General features: G+C 42.6%; 1 protein-coding gene across 3 annotated transcripts in view; it reads left to right on the top strand.

Moving 5' to 3' along the window:
- The window catches only part of RPAP2 (RNA polymerase II associated protein 2), a 103,491-nt gene that overhangs the window by 72,255 nt on the left and 7,135 nt on the right, over window positions 1-24,101 (top strand). For all 3 annotated transcript variants that reach the window (XM_062191734.1, XM_062191735.1, XM_062191737.1), the window contains one exon: window positions 23,173-23,322. In XM_062191734.1, coding sequence (XP_062047718.1) covers window positions 23,173-23,322 — 150 coding nt within the window. The remainder of the gene's footprint in view (window positions 1-23,172; window positions 23,323-24,101) is intronic.

The following is a 24,101-nucleotide window of genomic DNA, read 5'->3' on the forward strand; positions in this document are numbered from 1 at the left end:
ATAATTAGTGAATATTTTAATTTTTAAAGGTGCTTCTTTCATTCAGATACATTATTCCAAATGTTTTCCTCTTCCATGAACTTACTGTTTTTTCTTTTGTGGACTGATAAACTAGACTTGGATTAATAAAATAGAATTGATTATAGAGCAGTTCATCACCTCATAGGTCAATACAGCATTAAATTTTCTGGTTATTTATCTGATGCATTACACACACACACACACACACACTTCTGGAGAATTCTTTAAATGTTTTACATGTTGATATTTGTTCACTGAATTGGAAGTATCTATCAAATATTAATGGGTCCTAATGGAAATTCTCACTCTGGAGGCAAACTCTTCCTTTAACTAGTTTTACTAACCATATTTTATTAGTCTTGCAGACCTGAATGACATTAGAAAGAGAAAAAATTATTATTCCCAGATGTGTTAACAATGCTTTATAAATTCAAGACCCTGATCACCTGGTGTGTTTTCTGTTATCTCTGAGCACTTATGTTTAGATCATGTACTAAAGACTGGACACCTTGCAGATATCCCTCTGCCTCTGGCTTTTCTCATTCGGATAATTCTAGTTAATAGTAAAGTCATGTTGTTCTTGGCGGTGAAACTCAAGTGATTCCTTTTTTCCTCATTTAAATATTTGTGCAAAATTTTAAAGCAGATAATAAAAGCCAAAGGGTGAAACAAGGCTTGTAATTATCTGGTTCTAACTATTGGCTTTGTGTTGTCCTACCATCCATTGTAAATGAGTTTGGGAGTTGCTTTTTTTGCATTTTAATACAACTCAGGGATACTCTGCATTAAAAGACAAAGGAGTATATCAAAATATCAAGGCTTAATATGAAAATTCCAGTGTAGGAAAAGCACTTTTGGAAACTGCTGCTAACTACTTGGTAAACACCTGCCATTTTGGAAGGGATTAAATCACCTTACACTACCTTAATCTTCTAAAGTATTGTACAGTCTCCTTTGCTTACTGATTTTCTTTTCCAGTGAGTTTTTCAGGCCCACATCATGATGATTTTCTGCAGATGAAGGTTTTTTTTTTTTTTTAAGATTTATTTATTTTATTTGAAAGGCAGAGTTACAGAGATGCTGAGGCAGAGAGAGAGAGAGGTCTTCCTTCCACTGGTTTACTCACCAGATGGCCACAATGGCCAGAGCTAGGCCAATCTGAAGCCAGGAGCCAGGAGCTTCTTCTGGGTCTCCGATGTGGATGCAGGGACCAAAGGACTTGGGTCTTCTTCCACTATTTTCCCAGGCTATTGCAGAGAGCTGAATCAGAAGTGGAACAGCCTGGACTGGAACCAGTGTACATTTGTACATGCCGGCACTGCAGGTGGCAGCTTTACCCATTAAGCCACAGTGCTAGTCTCAAAATGGAGGTTTTTAACTGAGTGACAAATCAGCTCTGCACTGCAAAAATGTTTCATGAGATTAAAGTAATTGCTAGGTTATTGTTATACTATTATTCCTCTGATTTCAGTGCAGAGAAAAACATTGCTCATCTAAATCACTTTAAGACACAACTTTCATATTCCAAAATCAGATCCCAAAGCAATAAAATTAACTATCACTAAATCTCTACAGTTAAGATTCTGTGTTGAGATATATAACTGTACATTGGAAAGTAGAAGAAAAGATACGTATCTCCCAGGAGGAAGAATACACATTTTAAAAACCACTTTTATATAATTTGAAGAAAGATGTGAACCGCTATATACCATGTTAATAGAAGAAAGTGAAAGCAGTGAATGAAGACTTCTGAGAGTCTTGATAAGGGTATGAGAGTGAACAGCAACAATTTTTTTTAACAGAAAGAACCTTAAGCATGTTTGTAGGGTATAGAGAAGTAGCCAGTAAATAATTGGAAGCTATGGGTGGGTGGGAAGGAGTTACACACAATGGAGAAGGGTCTTAGAGAATGCACAAAGTGGGATCGATAGACAACAAGGGGTGAAATCGCCTGAACAGGAGAGAAACACTGCATATTCTGAGACGGGGGAAAAAATGAAGAACAATAGAGCAAAATGTATGCTTATAGTGTCAGTTGTTAAATCAACAATGGGAGTCACTGTGTACCTGCTCCCCATGTAGGATCTCTGTCCTTAATGTGTTTTACTATGAGAATTAACGGTAAAACTACTAGTTGAACAGTACTCTATATCTTGTGCGGTTCTGTGGGTGCAGTCTGTTGAAGTCTTTGCTTAGTATATACTAAGTTGATATTCTGTATATAAAGATAATTGAAAATAAATCTTGGTGAAGAGTGAAATGGGAGAGGGAGTGGGAGATGGGATGGCTGTGGGTGGGAGGGAGATTATGGGGGAAAAAGCCACAACAATTCAAAAGTTGCACTTTGTAAATTACATTTATTAAATAAAAAAAGACTGGCAAAAAAAGTATGCTTATAAGTAGAAGGGAGAAATTTTTAAACCATGTATGACAACTTCTTTATAAAGTAGAATATGAAGTTGTAGTCTTAAAAGTCATTGCTGGTTATATGGATAATGAAAACAGCAATCACAGAGTATTCATTGAGAGGATCCAGAAAAGGATCTAGCCACGGGAGGGAAAAAACTGGTAAGTGGCATTAAGGATCTAGATCAAGCTGGAGCTCATGGATCATTGTGGTTCCAGCTTCAGGGTTCCTTGTTTCTTCCCGCCCTGTAGTTTTCAGCCATATCACTGTAGGGGTAGAAAAAGCAGCACTGATCCCAGGATGCAGTTTTGCTAGTTGGAATAGCTGAGGCAAAGGCACAACAGTTTCAGAAAAGTCTGATGAAAGATTAGTTTCAGAAATCAGAACAAATATAAGCGGTAAAACAAAGTGTAGTTATACTGGGAATTAAAATAGTTTTCCTAGCCAAATGTTTCTTGTGTCCTGACACCCCACAATTGTATCTTCAACTCTGACGTCTCTCCTAAATTGTAGACCAAAAAAAATTTTTTAATTATTTCCCTGAGCATCTGCATTTGGATATGACTCAGGCATTTCAAAGTCATATTTCAAATTGAGCTCATCGTCCCTTTCAAATGTCCCCTTTCTTTTGGTGGCATTTGTATATGTCTAATTACCTAGAATTAAAATCTGATATGTTTATTTTTCAGTTTTATGTAATTTTTTGAAAGGCAACACAACAAAGAAAGATCTTCCATCTGCATGTTCAGTATCCAAATGCCTGCAATTTCCAGTGCTGAAGCCAGGAGTCTGGAACTCCATCTGGGTCTCCCACATAGGTGCCCGGGACCCGAGCACTTGAGCCCTCACCTGCCACCTCCCAAAGTGCACATTAGCAGGAAGCTGGATCAGAACTGGAGACTGAAACCCAGATGTTCTAATATGATATTGTGGATGTTTTAACCACTGTAACACAGTACCCATTCCTGACTCGTCTTTTGGGCTTCTCTTGTTTGTTATCAATTGCTTAGTCTTTTTAGTTATTCTTTTGTATAATTTTTTCCTCTCTTTACACTTCTGCTAGTCCCCATCAAGCCTTCTTTACTTACCTAGACGCCTATAATCATAGCCTTCCTAAATGGGTGTCCTTGCCACATGTCTCTTCACTCAACGAGTCCATCTTCCTCCAGCTATAATAATCATCTCTCTAAAGTTTAATGAGAACAGGACTTAATCAAAAAGCTGGTGACTGGGGGCAGCGTTGTGGCATAGTAGGTTAAGCCTCTGCACAGGGGTGCCAGCATCCCCTGTGGACAGCGGTTCAAGTTCCGGCTGCTCAACTTCTGATCTGGCTCCCTGCTGACTGCCTGGGAAAGCAGCAGAAAATGGCCCAAGTGCTTGGGCCCCTGCACCCACATGGGAGACTCTGAGGAGGTACCTGGCTCTTGGCTTTGAATTGGCCCAGCTTCAGCTGTTGTGGCCTTCTGGGGAGTGAACTAGTAGGTGGAATACCTTTCTCTCCCTCTCTCTGTCTATAACTCTGCCTCTGAAATAAATAAATAAATCTTAAAAAAAAAAAAAAAAAAAAAAACCTGGTGGCTTTCCAGCTTCTACTGCATTATTTTGCATGAAGTTCAAGGCCCTTCTAAAGTGGCTGCAACCCGCCTTTCCAGCTTAATTCTCTTTTAGGTACTTTTAGGTACTTTTAGGCCACTGACTGTGGCCTCTGCTTGAAATGCCTTTCCTGTTCATACCTCTGTCCCAGCCTTCAAGGTCCTGGTCAAATGTTGACACCTTACAAGTGCTCCTTAACCCTCACAGGTAAAAGCATTATCTTCTCTCTTTAAACGCCCATAAATGTCTCTTCTAATAGTATTACTTTTCACTTTATTATGCAATTATTTATGTAAACATTATATTTCCTTTACTTTTTTAATGACATTTTAAAAAATTTTATTAATAAAAATATTGTGCATATTTATGGGCTTGAGCATGGCATTTCCAAATATGGGAATATGTTATACTTTAATCATTTTTATTTTATTTTATTTCTATTTGACATACCTTTGGAAAACATTTTTGAAAATATATTGTTAATGAAGTCTATTCCCTATAATTTTAAGTATGTGCTACCTCAGAAAGCTCATGGTAAATGGAATTAAAAGATTAGTTTCTGGCCGGCGCCGTGGCTCAACAGGCTAATCCTCCGCCTTGCGGCGCCGGCACACCGGGTTCTAGTCCCGGTTGGGGCACCGATCCTGTCCCGGTTGCCCCTCTTCCAGGCCAGCTCTCTGCTACGGCCCGGGAGTGCAGTGGAGGATGGCCCAAGTCCTTGGGTCCTGCACCCCATGGGAGACCAGGAGAAGCACCTGGCTCCTGCCATCGGATCAGCGCGGTGCGCCGGCCGCAGCGCGCTACCGCGGCGGCCATTGGAGGGTGAACCAACGGCAAAAGGAAGACCTTTCTCTCTGTCTCTCTCTCTCACTGTCCACTCTGCCTGTCAAAAAAAAAAAAAAAGATTAGTTTCTTTTTCCCCCTTTTTTTCCTTTTTTTTTTTTTAATTTTATTTAAGGTAAACAGATTCCATGTATTCAGATTTAGGAACATAGGGGTACTTGCCACCCTACCCTCCCTACCTACGATCCATACTCCCATCCTTTCTGCTCCTTCCTCTCTTATTCTGTCCCTTAATTTTTAAAGTGATCTATTTTTAGTTTGCTTTATAATCGTAAGATTAACCCTACACTAAGTAAAGAGTTCAATTGTAAGAAGGAAGGAACACAGGCTGGTGCCGCAGCTCACTAGGCTAATCCTCCGCCTTGCGGCACCGGCACACCAGGTTCTAGTCCCGGTTGGGGCGCAGGATTCTGTCCCAGTTGCCCCTCTTCCAGGCCAGCTCTCTGCTGTGGCCAGGGAGTGCAGTGGAGGATGGCTCAAATGCTTGGGCCCTGCACCCCATGGGAGACCAGGAGAAGCACCTGGCTCCTGGCTTCGGATCAGCGCAGTGCGCCGGCCGCAGTGGCCATTGGAGGGTGAACCAACGGCAAAGGAAGACCTTTCTCTCTGTCTCTCTCTCTCTCACTGTCCACTCTGCCTGTCAAAAAAAAAAAGAAGGAAGGAACAGTGTTCCTCAACAATAAAGAGTTGTAAGCAATCATCGAATCGCAAAATGTCAGTTTCACTCTATACATCACATTTTTGGTACTCTAATAGTTACCACAGAGGAAAAACGTACGGTATCTGTCTTTTTGGAACTGGCTTATTTTACTAGATATAACAGTTTCCAGTTGTATCCATTTTATTGCAAAATACAGCATTTCATTCTTTTTTATGGCTGAGTAGTATCCCATACTATATATACACACACACACACATGCACACGCATGCACACACTAATTTCTTGATCCAAACATCAGTTGATGGACATCTGGGTTGATTCCATATCTTAGCTATTATTAATTGGCTACATTAAACATGGGAATACAGATAATTTTTTCTTATGCTGATTCAATTAAATTCTCAGGAGTGGGATTTCTGGGTCATATGATAGAATTTTCAGCATTCTGAGGTTATCTCCATACCGTCTTCCGCAATGACTACTAGTTTACATTCCCACCAACAACAGTGGATTAGGATACCTTTTTCCTCACATCCACACCACCATTTATTGTTTGTTGAATTCTGTATGAAAGCCATTCTAACTGGAGTGAGGTGAAACCTCGTTGTGGTTTTGATTTGCATTTGCCTTATGGCTAATGATCCTGAGCATTTTTTCATGTGTCTATTGGCCATTTCAGTTTCCTCTTTTGAAAAATGCCTGTTCAAGTACTTTGCCCATTTCTTAACTGGATTGTTTGTTTTGTTGTGGAGTTTCTTGACCTCATCCTAGATTCTGGATATTAGTCCTTTATCAGTTTCATAGTTTAAAAATATGTTCTCCCATTCTGTAGGTTGCCTCTTCACTTTGTTGAGCATTTCTGCACCTTTGCAGTGCAGAAGCTTCTCACATTGATGTAATCCCATTTGTCTGTGCTTCTGATATCTTTTCCAAGAAGTCTTTGCCTATGCCAATGTCTTGCATAATTTCCCCAGTGTCCTCTTCTAGTAATTTCGTGCTATCAGGTTGTAGATTTAGATCCTAAATCCATTGTGAGTTGACATTTTTTTTTTATTATTAGACAGGTAGAGTTACAGACAGTGAGAGAGAGAGAGAGAGAGAGAGAGAGATGAGTTGACTTTTTTATAAGGTGTAAGGTAGGGATCTTGTTTCATATTTCTGCACATGGAGATACAATTTTCCCAGCACTATTTTTTTAATTAATTTATTTATTTGAAAGTCAGAGTTACATAGAAAAAAAGAGGCAGAGAGAGAGATCTTCCATCTGCTGGTTCACTCCCCAATTGGCTGCAACAGCCAGAACTGTGCTAATCTGAAACCAGGAGCCAGGAGCTTCTTCCGGATCTCCTACTCAGGTGCAGGGGCCCAAGGACTTGGGCCATCTTCTACTGCTTTCCTAAGCCATAGCAGAGAGCTGGATCAGAAGTGGAGCAGCCAAGACTCAAACTGGCACCCATATGAGAATCCAGCACTGCAAGCAGCAGCTTTACCTGGTACGCCACAGCACCAGCCCCTCCAGCACTATTTGTTGAGGAGACTTGTCCTTTTCCAGGGACTGATTTTAGCTCCTATGTCAAAGATTGGTTGGGGTAGATGTATGGATTGGTTTCTGGAGATTCTGTTCTGTTCCATTGGCCTACATGTCTACTTTTATGCAAGTACCAGGCTGTTTTAATTATAAATGCCCTGGGATCAGCGTGTGGCACAGTGGATTAATGCCATGGCCTGAAGCGCCGGCATCCCATATGGGCACCGGTTCCAGTCCCAGCTGCTCTTCTTCCAATCCAGCTCTCTGCTATGGCCTGGGATAGCAGTAGAAGATGGCCCAAATCCTTGGGGCCCTGTACACGCATGGGAGACCCAAAAGAAACTCTTGGCTCCTGGCTTCAGATCAGCTCAGCTCTGGCTGTTGTGGCCATCTGGGGAGTGAACCATTGGATGGAAGACCTCTCTCTCTCTCTCTGTCTCTACCTCTCTCTGTAACTCTGTCTTTCAAATAAACCTTTTTTTTTTTTTTTTTTTTTTGACAGAAAGTGGACAGTGAGAGAGAGAGAGAGAGAGAGAGAAAGATCTTCCTTTGCTGTTGGTTCACCCTCCAATGGCCACCACGGCCAGCGCGCTGCTGCCGGCGCACCGTGCTGATCCGAAGCCAGGAGCCAGGTGCTTATCCTGGTCTCCCATGGGGTGCAGGGCCCAAGTACTTGGGCCATCTTCTGCTGCACTCCTGGGCCACAGCAGAGAGCTGGCCTGGAAGAGGGGCAACCAGGACAGAATCCGGCGCCCCAACCGGGACTAGAACCTGGGGTGCCGGCGCCACTAGGTGGAGGATTAGCCTGTTGAGCCATGGCGCCAGCCTTCAAATAAACCTTTTAAAAACAATTATAAATGCCCTGTAGTATAGCTCAAAATCTGGTATTATGATGCCTCTGGCTTTGTTTTTGTTGTATAAGATTGCTTTAGCTATTTGTGGTCTCATGTGTTTCCATATGAATTTCAGCATAGTTTTTTCTAGATCTAAGAAGAATGCCATTGGTAGTTTGATTGGGATCACATTGAATCTGTAAAATGCTTTCAGTACTGTGGACATTTTGATGATATTAATTCTTCTAATCCATGAATATGGAAGATTTTTCCATTTTTTGTGTGCCTTCTATTTCTTTCTCTAATGTTTTTTAATTTTCATCATAGAGATCTTTTACCTCCTTGGTTAAATATATTCTAAGGTATTTAACTTTTTTAGAAGATCTTTCTAAGCCATAGCATTGTCTGTGTATACAAAAGCTATTGATTTTTGTGTGTTAACTTTATATTCCACTACTTTACAAAACTCAAGTTCAAATAGTCTATTAGTGGAGTCTTTTGCTTGCCCCATATATAGAATCATGTCATCTTCAAATAGGAATAATTTGACTTCTTCCCTTCCAATTTGTATCCCTTTGATTTTTTTTTTCCTAATTGCGCTGGCTAAAATTTCCAGGACTATATTTGAATAACAGTGATGAAAGTGAGCATCCTTGTCTGGTTCCAGATCTTAGTGGAAATGTTTCCAACTGTTCCCCATTCAATAGATGTTGTCTGTAGGTTTGTCATAAATTGTCTTGATTGTGTTGCAGAATGTTCCTTCTATACCAGATTTACATAAGGTTTTCATCGTGAAAGGATGTTGTCTTTTATCAAATGCTTTCTCTGCATTTATTGAAATAATCATAAAAAGAAATAATCATATGGTTTTTATTCTTCAGTTTGTTAATGTGATGTATCACATTTATTAATTTGTGAATGTTGAACCATTCCTGCATACCAGGTATAAATCCCACTTGGTCCAAGTGATTGATCTTTATGATGTATTTTTAGATCCAATTAGCTGGTATTTTGTTGAGGATTTTTACATCTACGTTCATCAGTGAAACAATATGTATTCTGCAACTGTGAGATGAAAGGTTCTATAGATATCAATTAAGTCCATTTGGTCCTTAGTGTAAGTTAGCTCTGTTGTTCTTTGTTGATTTTCTGTCTACTTGATCTGTCCATTGATGAAAGTAAAGTGTTGAAATCATGCATTACTATTGTATTGAAGTATATGACTCATTTTTTTTTTTTTTTTTTGGCCAGACAGAGTAGACAGTGAGAGAGAAAGAGAGAAAGGTCTTCCTTCCATTGGTTCACTCCCCTAATGGCCGCTTAGGCCGGCACTGCGCCAATCTGAAGCCAAGAGCTGGGTAATTCCTCCTGGTCTCCCATGCGGGTGGGGTGCAAGGACTCAAACACTTGGGCCATCCTCCACTGCCCTCCCGGGCCACAGCAGAGAGCTGGACTGGAAGAGGAGCAACCGGGACTAGTACCTGGCGCCCCAACCGGGACTAGAACCCGGGGTGCCAGCGCTGCAGGTGAAGGATTAGCCAAGTGAGCAACGGCACTGGCCTGACTCCCTTTGGATCCATTAACATTGCTTTTATTTATTTATTTATTTATTTTGACAGGCAGAGTGGACAGTGAGAGAGAGAGACAGAGAGAAAGGTCTTCCTTTTTGCCGTTGGTTCACCCTCCAATGGCCGCCGCGGCCAGCGCATCTCGCTGATCCGAAGCCAGGAGCCAGGTGCTTCTCCTGGTCTCCCATGCGGGTGCAGGGCCCAAGCACTTGGGCCATCCTCCACTGCCTTCCCGGGCCATAGCAGAGAGCTGGCCTGGAAGAGGGGCAACCGGGATAGAATCCGGCGCCCCGACCGGGACTAGAACCCGGTGTGCCAGCGCCGCAAGGTGGAGGATTAGCCTGTTAAGCCACAGCGCAGGCCAACATTGCTTTTAAATAGCCTGATGACCTGGCATTGGGTGCATATACATTTTATAGTCACATGTTCCTATTAAATGATCCCTTAATCATTACATGATGCCCTTAGCTGTTTCTTGTAACAGGTTTTATGTTAAAGTCAATTTTGTATGATATTAGGATGGTTACACCAGCTCTTTTTTGGCTTATGTTAGCATGGAATAACTTTCTAACCTTTCACTTTCAGCTTATGTGTATCTTCATTGGTGAAGTGTGTTTCATGTAGGCAACAAATATATGGGTCTTATTTTTTAATACATTCAACCAGTCTGTATCTTTTAATTGGAGAATTTATGTCATTTACATTCATACTTATTATTGATAAGTAACAACTTGGCCCTGCCATTTTTCCATAAATATTCCAATTATTTGCATTATATTTCCTTTGTCCTTTTAATAGCAGACTTTCTGCCTTCACATTCTTCACAGTGATGACTGTCTTTCTGTGTTTCTGTGTGAAGTACATCGTTAAGCATCATTTTTAGGGCTCAACAAGTGGTGATAAATTCTTTCCATTTCTTTGTTTTGGAAGGTCTTTATTTCACTTTCATTGATAAATGAGAACTTTGCAGGATACAGTACTCTAGGTTGACAGGTTTTTTCTCTTAATGCTTGGACTATGTCTCTCCATTCTGTCCTAGCCTGTAGGATTTCTGATGAGAAGTCAGCTGTGAACCTGAGAATCCTCTGAAAGTAATCTAGCGTTTCTCTCACTTAGAATCTTTTCTTTATGTTTTACTATGGAGAGTTTGACTACAGTGTGTTGTGGTGAAGATCTTTTCTGGTCATGTCTGTTAGGAATTCTATGCACCTTCTATACTTGAACTACTCCCTTCCTTTGTCCAAGTTAGGGAAGTTTTTTGTAATTATTTCACTGAACATGCCTTCTGACCCATTCTCTCTTTCCACACCTTCAAGAACTCCTAAGACCCAGATATTGGGTCATTTGATAGTATCTCATAAATCTTCAACACTGTTTTTAATTTTTCAAACTTTTTTTTGTCTGACTGAAACATTTCCAAAGATTTGTTTTCTAGCTTGGATATTCTGTCTTCTGCCTCACCAAGTCTGTTGTTAACACTTTCCATTGTGTTTTTATTTGATATATTTAACTCTTCATTTCTAATATTTCTGAGAAATTTTTTCTTGTATGTCATGTATGGATTTCTTTAACTCATGAATTTGCTTCTCGTTGCTTCTGAGTAATCCTATCATCAGTGTTTTGAGTTCCTTTTCAGGCATTTAATTAGCCTCTTATTCTTCACATTCTAATATTGAAGTGCTACTGTGTTCCTTGGGGGTGGGGGGGAGTCATGTTATCTTACTTATTCCTGTTTCTTGAATTTCTGCATTTATTTTTAGGCATTTGTTAAAATATTTGTTGGTTTTCTCTCCTGATGACTTTTATCTTTGAACTGTGCCTGTATGGCTTACTGGAGTGTCTTCTCTCTCTCTCTCTCTCTCTCTCTTTTTTTTTTTTTTTGACAGGCAGAGTTAGTGAGAGAGAGACAGAGAGAAAGGTCTTCCTTCCACTGGTTCACCCCCCAAATGACCACTACGGCCGGTGCATTGTGCCGATCCGAAGCCAGGAGCCAGGTGCTTCTCCTGGTCTCCCATGCGGGTGCAGGGCCCAAGCACTTGGGCCATGCTCCACTGCCCTCCTGGGCCACAACAGAGATCTGGACTGGAAGAGGAGCAACCAGGACAGAATCTGGCGCCCCAGCCAGGGCTAGAACCCGGGGTGCCAGTGCTGCAGGCAGAAGATTAGCCTAGTTAGCCGCAGCACTGGCTGAGAATGTTTTCTCTTTCAATGAATACCCAGAAGTGTGTGCTGGGTGTTGTCAAGGAGGTCTGGTCAGTGCTCTAGGGTGGAGCAAGTGTCCAGTTGGGTGTGGTAGCTCTCCTCTATTGTCAGCAGAGTGGAGGATATGATCACTTCTGTTGGTGTAGTCACACCTTCACCTCCTCTTTTCCAAGGTCATCAGTGCTTGGGGCTAGCCCACAGTGGGCTGCCCTGCACTGCTACATGAACGGCACAAAGGATCTGTGCAATCCTCATTGTGAGCATGGATCCTGCTGCAGTGACCCACTCCAGGCACTCAGGGAGCTCTGAGCCTCTGGCATCACACACAGAGGTTGCCCAGAAACCCAGCTACACCCTGTGCCCTATGGTGCAATCATAGAGTTCCCACAGTCTCAGCACACAAGGCTTACACAGTCACGGGGTGCAGAGAATACGCTTCACCCCACCAGCCTTTCCCGTCTGTGGAGAGAACAGAGACATCCCAGAGTAGCTGCCTATGGGTGCTCTGCCTTGGCAGTTTGAGCCCCAGGGCCTGTGTTGTGTTGAGAGGCTGGGGGCACAGTCCTACATGTGTGCCCAGTCCCCATCCACTCTCCTAGCCAGAATCAAAGTCAGTGGGGAATGTGTATTTTTCCCTTTGCCAGATCACACACATGTACAAGAGCCACCGCAGCTGCTACTGGTGACAAAATGGTGCCTTCTCCGTGCTGGTTGTGGGGTGTCCGTGTTGGGGGATCGGGAGGAAGAAACACGCCCTTTTTTCACGGGGTGCGGTGGGTCCCTCCCCCTGTTGGGCCTTCAGGCCAACTCTGACAGTGTGCTGCCGCAGGCCCTCCCTCCAGCAGTATCCCCAGGCACGGGCTGCTGCAGTCTGCTCTCGCCTTGCTCTGCAAAGCTGCTGCTTCCTCTGGCCTTCAGCTATGGGGATCGTACGTTGTGTCCATGCTCGTCGCTGTGCGCTCTGTACCTTCACAATGATCCACAGCATCCCTCTTCCTTTTATAGAACTTTCACTTCAGATTTCTCTCCAGCTCCCCCCTGGGAATCCACTTCCTCCACTTCTTTGCTAGTAGTTTTCCCTTGCCTAAAGCAGTACATCCTCTCTGTATTCAGCCTTCTTGGAATCCCCTGCTCTTTTTTAAAAATTATTTATTTATTTGAAAGAGTTACAGAGAGAGAGGGAGAGACAGAAAGAGCTTCGGTCTGCAGGTTCACTCCCCAGATGGCCACTGGGGCTGGGCCAGGCTAAAGACAGGAGATTCTTCTAGGTCTCCCACAGTGGTGCAGGGGCCCAGGAACCTGGACCATCCTCCACCATTTTTCCCAGGCCGTTAGTGGAAGCTGGGGCAGTCAGGACTCAAACAGGCATAGCTGGCAGCTGTACCCGCTATGCCACAACACCAACCCCTCATTTCCTTTACCTTTTCATTTCTTCCAACAGTCTAGTTAGCAAGTTTAAGTGCCAGCATCGTATAGTGGAGTGCCAGTTAAAGTCCCAACTGTTCCACTTTGGATCCAGCTCCCTAGGTAAACAGCAATGATGGCTCAAGTGCTTGTGTCCCTGCCATACATGTGGGAGACCCAGATGGAGTTCCTGCCTCTGGGCTTCAACCTGGCCCAGCTGTAGCCATTGTGGCCGTTTGGGGAGTGAGCAGTAGACAGAGTCATTCTCTTTCTCTCTCTCTCTCCCTCTCCCTCTCCCTCTCTCTCTCCCTCTCTCTCCCTCCCTCCTTTCTTCCCTCCCTCTCTGTTACTCTGCCTTTTCAAATAAATAAAATATTTTGGAAAGCAAAAATAAGAAAAAGAAATCAGAACTGTATAAATGTATTCAATTAAAATTTTAATGGATACTCAAATCACTGGTTCTCAAAGTAGCTATACATTAGAATCATATAGAGAGCTCTTTAAAAATTCTAATGACTGATTCAAAGATTCTGAGTCACCAGTCTTGAGTGGGGCCTAAGTATTTTTTAAGTTTCCTGAGAATTGAGAACCAGTGTCTTAATTCCAGTGCTTATTGGTGTGCTCTGTAGGTAGACGCTAGATCAGTTGACTTGGTTGGTCTACCAGGATTTACTTGATTAGAAGTGTTTAGCTTTTTCTAAAGTCTTTGTGAGTTAATGGTAGTGGAAAATGCCCCTTGGCTGTTACAGAGAAAGGATGAATTAGAAGCAGTAGATGTGTCAGTTTTAATTTACGTGTTTTATTTTGTAATGATTTGAAAATTTGAGGAGCGTATATAAGTAGGTTTTTGAAAATCATGAGACCTACTCAGTTCTTAAAATGAATCAGACATGTGAGCATATGTGGTCTAGTGGTTAGAAATGTTGACTAGTGGGAGTGCGTCTGGGGTTATTTTCTCATTTTGTAGTGACTTACATGACCTTAAGAAATTAACTTGAGTCTCACCTTAGAGTTAACACTTGCTACAGCTTCACAGAAAGGTTGGAAACCAATGTTAGTCTCAAAAAACTTTTTTTTTCCTTTACAAACTTGGAACTCACTGTAGCTTCTTAATGTTTGACTCAGTGGTTGAGATCCTGAGACAAAGGGAAAAACTGGGAAGCAAATTGGCATTTTTTAAAATTTTTTTATTTTTTTTTTATTTTTTAGATTTTGTTACTTGAAAGTCAGAGTTACAGAGAGGCAGAGGCAGACAGAAAGTGAGAGAGATCTTCTATCCACTGGTTCACTCCCCAGCTGGCCAAGCTGCACCAATCCGGAGCCAGGAGCCAGGAGCTCTTCCAGGTCTCCCAAGTAGGCCTAAGGTCTTAGACTATCTTCCACTGCTTTCCTAGGCCATAGCAGAGAGCCGATCAGAAGTGGAGCAGCCAAGACTCAAACCGGTGCCCATATGGGATGCCGGTACTACAGGCAACGGCTTTACCTGTCACGCCATAGTGCAGGCCCCAACAAATTGCCATTTTTTAAGAGAAGCAAACTCCTTTGTTCCAATTTAGAAAGTCACTCACCATCCATTTTAGTGTCTGAATTTTAGACTTAGCTCTACCTTTTTAGCATTTGTTTCTTTGTCAAGAGTAAACCATGTTTGGGGCTGGTGCTGTGGCATAGGGGGTAGGGCTGCCGCCTGTGGTGCCGTCACCCGATGTGGGCACCAGTTCGGATCCCAGCTGCTCCTCTTCTGGTCCAGCTCTCTGCTTTGGCCTGGGAGGGCAGTGGAAGATGGCTCGAGCCCTTGGTCCCCTGCGCCTGCGTGGGAAACCCAGGGGAGGCTCCTGGCTTCAGATCAGCCCAGCTCTGGCTGTTGGGGCCGTTTGGGGAGTGGGCCAGTGGATGGGGGACCTCTCTGTCTCTCTCTCTCTCTTCCTCTGCCTCACTGAAACTCTTTCAAGTAAATAAATATTTTTTTAAAATTTTAAAAAAGGGTAGACCATGTTTACTTAGAAACATCAATACATCTTATGAAGTAGTTGTCACCACACATGGCCCAGTACCAAAAAAGGTGACTTTTTTGATTCTTTCCCTGTGCTTTGCTGGCTGTTGTGTTTGGAGAGGAAGTCAGGGACACACATGTCAGAAGCTCACTGATAAGTTGAATCTTCTTCTGTCTTCTTTGTAATAAGAAACAAGAATGTAAAGGAAGAGTTAATGTTAAATACGAAATTCTAATTACTTGCATGTTGAGGAGCCCCAAATATATAGATGAAATTGCTTTTGAACATTTTCTTGATTTCAGAATTTCTTGATTTCAGTATCTGAGAAAGGCATTTTGCAAAATGTCTGGGGTTTGTGTCAGCCCTCAACTTTCTGAAAATAGATGACATTTTGACCCTTGGTGTTACTGGTCACAGCTCTCTTGTGTTTCAGTTTTGAAGGTGTGGTTGTGCGGACAGAGGTATTCTGGTTTAATGCTTTATCATTTAACACTTGCTCATGTAGAGAAGGGAAAATCCCAACTCATTCTTTAGAAGAGGATAGTATGGGTAAGGTGACAGTTGCCACTGCCATGCAAGGAGAAAGAGATGAGACTTGATAGTTAAGCAAGACACCTTTGTGATAAAGACATTCATTTTTAGCACTGTTCATAACAAGGATGACACTGGATAAATCCCTTACCTCAAGAACTTTTATCTGTTAAGTATTCCGTGTTACTCTAAAATTGAAAAATAACTTTAATCAAAGAAAAGGAAAATTAAATAGGTTGAAAATAAATCACACTTGAGGAAATTAGGCACTATAGCCTCATAAAATAAAATCCTAAAATAAAACCTCATCTTTTAGTTTGCTACCCATGCCATTACTGATGCAGGTGGCTCATCTATCCCAGAAGGCTTTTTGTTTGATTCTAAGCCACCAACTTGTCAGGTCTTATAATACCTGTTTGTTTTCATTGGTAAAGTGACAGGTACAGTGCTTGCACATGTAAACATTGAAACATTACCTTCTCCTTCCCAGCTCTGACTTCTGAAGGATGAGAAAGTGAACGTTGAAAAAAAAGTCTCCATTGTTACCTGTTAGTGGTCTTTGCATTTTCATCACCTTTATGCGTGGTAATCAGAACACAGGTTTCCCTACTACAGCCGAACTCTGTATGAACCTAGTAATTTCTCAAATCTGATAGGTACAGAAAATAGTGTGGCTTTTCACTTCCTGTCCCTTCCTCCAACCCCAAACCATAGAGAAGCATGCTTTCTGGTGACATTTGTTCATACAGATATTCTCACGACTCTTTCTTCCAGTAAGATTTTGTTGTACATGAAGACTGTTACTCATTATCATTTTACAACAGGCTACCAGTCTGATTCTATGAATTTGAAAACCAATAGTGAACACTCAGGAAACTCCCTCTAAGAGCTATTGTTTCTGCTCAGTTTTGAGGCTCAGGTTCAGAGAAAATTGCTGTATCATTTCAGGCAGGTGCCAGATGTGATATTTGCACATCTCACCCAGGATTGACCAGGAAAGGATAATTCAGACTGTCCATGGTTTACAGTGTTCTAGGAGCAATGGTTCAGAGTCCCCAGTGGTTTGGTTTAAGTGCAGCAATATGGCCCAGAATGGGAAAGTCATTTTAAAATCCAGGTTCAGTTTGTGTTGCACAACCAGAGATGGACAATAGGAGTTCCATCAGTTGTTTGGCTCCACTTGCCCAGTCAACTACAACTTGAACTCCTGATGTCATTTTCTCTGTTGATGTGATCAAACCAGTGACCTCTAAATTATGGGCACCTTATTTCTGAGGCTCAATCAAAAGTTCAAACCTCTCTAAGCCCTTGGATGTAAGCATTTGTAAAACAAACAAACAAACAAAAAACTTTTAAGTATCTTTCATTTCAGTTGCCATGTCCAAACCTTGAAACTCTTCCTACTACTACTATACATAATAATTCCTGTTAACCATATGCTGTTTGATAGCTCAGTAATAACAAATGGAAGGTACCTGTCCTAACCTGACTTATATTCTCTTTCTTTTGATGTGTAGCATATGTGGAGCAGTCAGTTAAATAAAGGTCTTATCAATGAGATTCAGTTTGACACTGGATTTTTGCTTGTGATGTCATGCCACTCACCATATGGTAAAGAACTAGTTAGAAAGCGCTGTCTGTGTTTTCAAAATGAAGACTTGAAACAGTAGAGAGCAGCAAGTGTACTTGCTCCCTTGTCATTTAACCTGATTCCAAGCACACAAAGGGACTGTATTGCTCACTGCTAACAGAAGGAGACTGGCTAGAACCCAGTCTCCCAGCTCAGTGCAGTGCCCCTGTATGTCCGATGGACACTTCAACACCAGTCAGCCCCACAACACCTGTCAGTGGGGCAGCATGCACTTTAATAAAAAGAACCCCAGGACTTGGTTAGTAGCATCTTTAACATGGATACAACACACTCTTACCATTAACTAAAACATAATAGGCTGATAGAAGGTTATAATCTTTGCTCCAGTTCATATATACAAGCACAGAGCCTCTTGCTACAAAGATGACGCAAAAAAATCAGAAGATGTATAGTAAGCAACTAAGCTGGGAGAGTGGGCAGCTTGTCAACTGCTGTTAAGTAAAGAAATACGTTAAAGTATGAGACAAAGAAACTAGAAAACATAAAGATAATATATGTAATCCTTATTCAACTTCAAATGTAAATTAGATTTAAAATAGGAAAGAAATCATAATTTTCTTAAATGAATCATTCATAAAATTTTAAGTCAGATTTTCAGGGTTCAGCATCTTTCTTGACACACTATTTTTTGTGATTTCATGTTGTCAAAACTTTCTTTGTTCCTTGTGTTCTTGAGCCTGGTTTCCAGAGAGGATAATTTTAAAGACAAAACAAATTTTTATGAGACTCTCCAGAAGTCATCCACCAGATGATTAATGTTTAGAGGTGCACAGGAACTTTTGTATTTATGTATTTACACCTACCCTTGTTGCAGGAAGAATTTTAAGTCAGCTTCTAACTCTTAGAAACTGAGTATTCTTTTTTTTTTTTTTTTTTTTTTTTTTACAGGCAGAGTGGACAGTCAGAAAGAGAGAGACAGAGAGAAAGGTCTTCCTTTTGCCGTTGGTTCACCCTCCAATGGCCGCCGCGGCTGGCGCACCGCGCTGATCCGATGGCAGAAGCCAGGTGCTTCTCCTGGTCTCCCATGGGGTGCAGGGCCCAAGCACTTGGGCCATCCTCCACTGCACTCCCTGGCCACAGCAGAGAGCTGGCCTGGAAGAGGGGCAACCGGGACAGGATCGGTGCCCCGACCGGGACTAGAACCCGGTGTGCCGGCGCCACAAGGCGGAGGATTAGCCTAGTGAGCCGCGGCGCCGGCCAGAAACTGAGTATTCTATAGTTCTGTAATCATTTACATTCTGTGGTAGGGACTGGGGGCAGAGAAGAAGTCTTTTCAGTTAAATATCAGAAGGAAAATCCAAGGAGAGAGATAAGGGCAAAGCAAATCTGCAGGCTGACTCTGCAGGAGTCTCATCATACAGTGACACCTCGGGTCGGCGCAGGTGTTATAATAGTCAGGAAATCCTCAGCTGCCTGCGAGGCCTCTCTGCTGATGGCCTGCTGCAGAAATCTGCAGACACCAGCCTCTATGTGATTTCTGTATCAGCACTTCCTTTGCAGACCAGCCACTTGCATTTTTACACTTGTAGTCCTCTGGTTCTGCAATGCAAGTTTAAATTATGCAGTTCTTTCTGCATGCTCATTGATGCCTAAATACACGTCAGGCAAGTAAGGGTTAACTTTAGCGGGATCTACAGCCTACAAAGACTGACAGGTAGCACATGGGCTACAAGATTGGACTTTGGGGGTGAACTGCTTAGGTTTAAGCTGCTTATTTTTTGTGTGTGTGTGACCTTAGAGAAATACTTTTTTGTGCCTGTATTTCCTCAAACATAAAACAGGTGGTAACTTCATCCTTTAGCATCACGGTATAGTTAAAGATAATTCATGCTTAGAGCAAGTACACAGTAAGTGCTCATAGGTAGCACACAGCAAAGGTTAACTGAGATTACCATAATTATTATAATTGATAAGACATGCTCTTCTACAATTCCTCACTTGAATTTTTTTGATGTTACTCTTTTTTTTTTTTTTTTTTTTTGACAGAGTGGAAAGTGAGAGAGAGAGAGAGAGAAAGGTCTTCCTTTTGCCATTGGTTCACCCTCCAATGGCCGCCACAGCCGGCGCACCACGCTGATCCGAAGGCAGGAGCCAGGTGCTTCTCCTGGTCTCCCATGGGGTGCAGGGCCCAAGCACTTGGGCCATCCTCCACTGCACTCCCTGGCCACAGCAGAGAGCTGGCCTGGAAGAGGGGCAACCGGGACAGAATCTGGTGCCCCGACCGGGACTAGAACCCGGTGTGCCGGCACCGCAAGGTGGAGGATTAGCCTATTGAGCCGCGGCACCAGCTTGGTGGTACTCTTTTAAGGTATGAAGTATTATTAGCCTCATTTTGTGTTTAGACCCTAAGGCCAGGGTTAGAATTGTGTTGTATCCATAGTTCCTCACCAGGCTTGTAGGTAGACTGAGCAGTGGACAGGCCTCACGTCAGGAGCCTGTACAGAGCAGTTGAAGGGTTGCTCAGAATCCTGTCTGGAGAATTCTCCAAGTAAACCTCCCAAGGTCTTTAAGGAAAGAAGGCCTGATTGATGAGCAGTATTCACTATGGCTTTAGGATTACATAGTTGCTTTTTTTTTTTCCTCTCCTAACTAAAGTTTCTTATTAATCCTGATGTTTTTTCTTTATAAACAAAAATTTGAGATAAATTTGAATATATTGCCAGCGCCGCAGCTCAATAGGCTAATCCTCTGCCTGCGGCGCCAGCACACCGGGTTCTAGTCCCAGTAGGGGCACCGGATTCTGTCCCGGTTGCCCCTCTTCCAGGCCAGCTCTCTGCTGTGGCCTGGGAGTACAGTGGAGGATGGCCCAAGTGCTTGGGCCCTGCACCCCATGGGAGACCAGAAGCACCTGGCTCCTGGCTTCGGATCAGCACGATGCGTTGGCCGCAGCGCGCCGGCTGTGGCGGCCATTGGAGGGTGAACCAACGGCAAAGGAAGACCTCTCTCTCTGTCTGTCTCTCTCTCACTGTCCACTCTGTGCAAAAAAAAAAAAATATATATATATATATATATTTTGTAATGAGTTTAAATTTATATGGAGTCATTTTTAGCCTTAAAATTTTGCTAGAGAAGTGTTACTATTCCTAAAATAGTGTCTTACTAGGATTGTTGGCAGAGGGGTTCTCTCACAGTTTCTCTGTAACAACTCTTCGTATTTTCTGCATAGACATACAGGTTGAGAATCTTGTAATCAGCATGTATCTCTAATGTTAGGGCTAAGTTTGGAAATTTGTTGAGTACTAATGGCACTTTCATGTAAGCCAAATACCAGGCTTGAAGGCCAGAGAAATTGTTTTGGATGTATCTTGTAAATATCATTTTAAATACACACAAGAGCTAGGTTTCTGTGAAGTCAGTATATTTGATCTGCATGCTCAGGACTTCTTGGTTTTATTTTAGCCAATGTCATCTCATTCCCAGTATTTTTAGACTTACTGTGGGAGAGTGGCAACTTACATTTTGTTTGGGTTTTTTTTTAAAGATTTATTTTTTTATTTGAAAGGCAGAGTAACAGAGAGCAGAGGCAAAGAGAAAGAGAGATCTTCCACCTGCTGGTTCACTCCCTAGATGGCCGCAATGGCCAGAGCTGCACTGATCCAAAACCAGGAGCCAGGAGCTTCTTCCAGTCTCCTATGCGGGTACAGGGGTCAAAGGATTTGGGTCATTTTCTGCTGCTTTCCCAGGCCATAGCAGAGAGTTGGATTGGAAGTGGAGCAGCTGGGACTCAAATAGGCGCCCATGTGGGATGCCAGCATTGCAGGCAGTGGCTTTACCTCCTATGCCACAGTGCCACCCCACAACTCACATTTTGAATATTGACTTTGCCTAAATTTGAGAAAAACCAGAGTTGGCCTCTACGTTCCACCTTCTCTATCGGAAGATGCCTCAGGAGAAGCTGACTACCACTGTCTAAGTTCACCTGAGTACCCAGCTTGGACTTACCATTGGGAGATTTGAGTAGTCCTGTTTGCCAGTATTAACTGTCTGCAGATAAAGCTGATGAAGTGTAAGAGCTTGGTACTCCCTTCCCTAGCTGTCATCCACACAAGAAGATGAGGGAAGGAATGCACTACAAGTGATCTTCCCAAATTGAACTCTATCGATTTCACCGAACTATTATTGGTGTCACCTACTCTCTAGTTCTTGCTAAGATACCTGTAGGGATAAAGAGAATTTACCAGTGTCCTAGCCATCTTTGGACAGTTCTGACAAAATTTTCCTCTTACTTCTGCCTTCTGTATGAGATGGCTAAGCAAGGAAGAAATAAATCTTCCCCTCAGAAAACGTTTCCCATTCCACACTCACGACTGCAGAACTGACTATGCTCTGATTCCTTGAGCTTGTTATTGATGTTCAGTCCGAGAGTTGTTTTATGTGTACTTGAATTATACAGCGGCAATGACTTAGGTTAAATATGCATCTGAAAGAGTTGTGGGAAGTGTAAGACTCTTTGGGGGGAAAGAATTTTTCCCAAGAAGTTTTCCAAGAATATACCTTGCAAGGGCTCTACAAAGCATACTCTCTATAGAGAGAAAATAGCTTATGAAAGGTAATGGTCTTTAATCTTTCTAATTAGATATATATTGCTGACTTATAGGAGATCATGCTGACTAATCACATTTCAAGGAAAATTACTTTTAAGATTCTATTATAGGCAGTCAGTCATTCTTTTAAAAAAAAGATTTATTTATTTATTTGAAAGTCAGAGATAGAGACAGAAGGAGAGGCAGAGAGAGAATGAGAGAGAGAGAGAGGTTTTCCATCTGCTGATTCACTCCCCAGATGACCACAACGACCGGAGCTGCGCTGATCCAAAGCCAGGGGCCAGGAGCTTCCTTTGGGTCTCATGAGGGTACAGGGGCCAAAGGACTCGGGCCATCTTCTCCTGCTTTCCCAGGCCATAGCAGAGAGGTGGATTGGAAGTGGAGCAGCCAGGACTTGAACCAGTGCCCATGGAGGTGGCAGCTTTACCCACTACGCCAAAGTGTTGGCCCCAGTCATTCATTCTTTAAAGGTATTTACTGGAAATTATTAGAGGAAAAAAAGCACATTGTTTTTTATTAAGTTGGTATTAAATACCTTGTGAGATGTAATTCATTTACTTAGTGTTTCAAAAATAAAAGTATTAGGGGACAGGCATGTGGCTCAGCAGTTAAGGCGTACTTGGTATGCCTACCTCCTATTTCAGAGTGCCTGACTCCACTTCAATTCCAGCTTCCTGTTAATGCATAGCCAGGAGGCAACAGGTGATGGATGGCTCAAGTACTTGGGTCCCTGCCAGCTATGTAGGAGACCCAGATTGAGTTCCTGGTTTCTGGCTTTGAGCTAGTCTAGCCCCTGCTGGTGGGCATTTGAGGACTGAACCAGCTGATGGAAGATTGATCAGTTTTCGCTCTCTCTCCGTCTCTTTCTCTCTCTTCCCCTCCATAGGTATAGGGTAGGTGGGGAGGGACCTGACCTTTGAAGGAAAATGAAAATAAATTTTAAATGTTTTAAATAAATAAAAATATTAATAATAAAAGGTGATCTTTGTTTATCGAATGCTTTTTTCCAGGTGACATAATCAATATAAATAATATAAATAATTCCTTATAAATTATATTTTTAAAATAATTCTCAGCTCTAAGTGCCTCTCCACACCACTCTTCCTCAAATGGAATGAGTTCATTAATTTTTCTTACTGAGCAGAGTTTTAATAGTTTTTGCTGGCATGATGAAGAACATGTTATAGATACAGGCTTTTAGACTTTTCTCCACACCTAACAATGTTTAATCTCTTGATATTTTCCTGAGACTTCTCTTCTGCCTTTTTCTCTCTGGGGATTTTGTTGAATCACAAAGACTCCTTATCCTCACAAAATCTCTGCCCTGGTGAATGTGGGAGTCCCTTAGCCCATCTCATGTCACAGATATGCACCTTGTGTTTTTGATTGTTTCAGACTGGCCCCGATTCTTGGCATTCAGAAGCATTCACAGGAAAACACGGTGTTCACACAGTTTATAGCCACCCTGCTGGATGAATTACATTTAAAGAATGAAGACCTTGAAAGTTTAACCACCATATTTAAAACAAGCTGTCAACCAGAGTGGTGAGTTGGGTTGTGTTTTACTTTAGTTTTGCCTATGTAGATGCATTTTTCATACTGGAAATTTTTTTTTTTAAAGCAATTCCTTTCTTTTTTTTTTTTTTTTTATTTGACAGGCAGAGTGGATAGTGAGAGAGAGAGACAGAGAGAAAGGTGTTCCTTTTTGCCGTTGGTTCACCCTCCAATGGCCGTTGCGGCAGGCACATCTCGCTGATCCGAAGCCAGGAGCCAGGTGCTTCTCCTGGTCTCCCATGCGGGTGCAGGGCCCAAGGACCTGGGCCATCCTCCACTGCCTTCCCGGGCCATAGCAGAGAGCTGGCCTGGAAGAGGGGCAACCAGGATAGAATCTGGCACCCCAACCGGGACTAGAACCCAGATTAGCCTGTTAAGCCACGGCGCCGGCCCATGCTGGAAATTTTAAGAACCAAGAGCTCATCAGGAAGGACATGGTCTCCCTCCGTTCTTTGCTGCCTCAGCCACTCGCTGCCTACTCTTGTATTCTGCGTCCCCTCCTGGTGGCTATTCCTCCTTTACAGGCTCTTGCAGTCCTGTTTCTTGCAATCCAGGAAACTCCCCACTCTCAGTTTCATCCCCAAGCTCAGGCCATCTCACATGTCCTACTTGATAAGTGGCAGTTTACTTGGACCCCACCACTGCACTGATGCACTGTGAACTCTCTCATCCTCTGCCTCTTCCATGAAACCCCCCCTAGCCAGCCTATCCCTAGTCAGCTCCTGTGTCGATAAGCAGGTGAATTCACAGGCTTGGCGTTGTTAAATCTT

The sequence above is a fragment of the Lepus europaeus genome, chromosome 5 (genome assembly GCF_033115175.1).
Source record: "Lepus europaeus isolate LE1 chromosome 5, mLepTim1.pri, whole genome shotgun sequence".
NCBI lineage: Eukaryota > Metazoa > Chordata > Mammalia > Lagomorpha > Leporidae > Lepus > Lepus europaeus.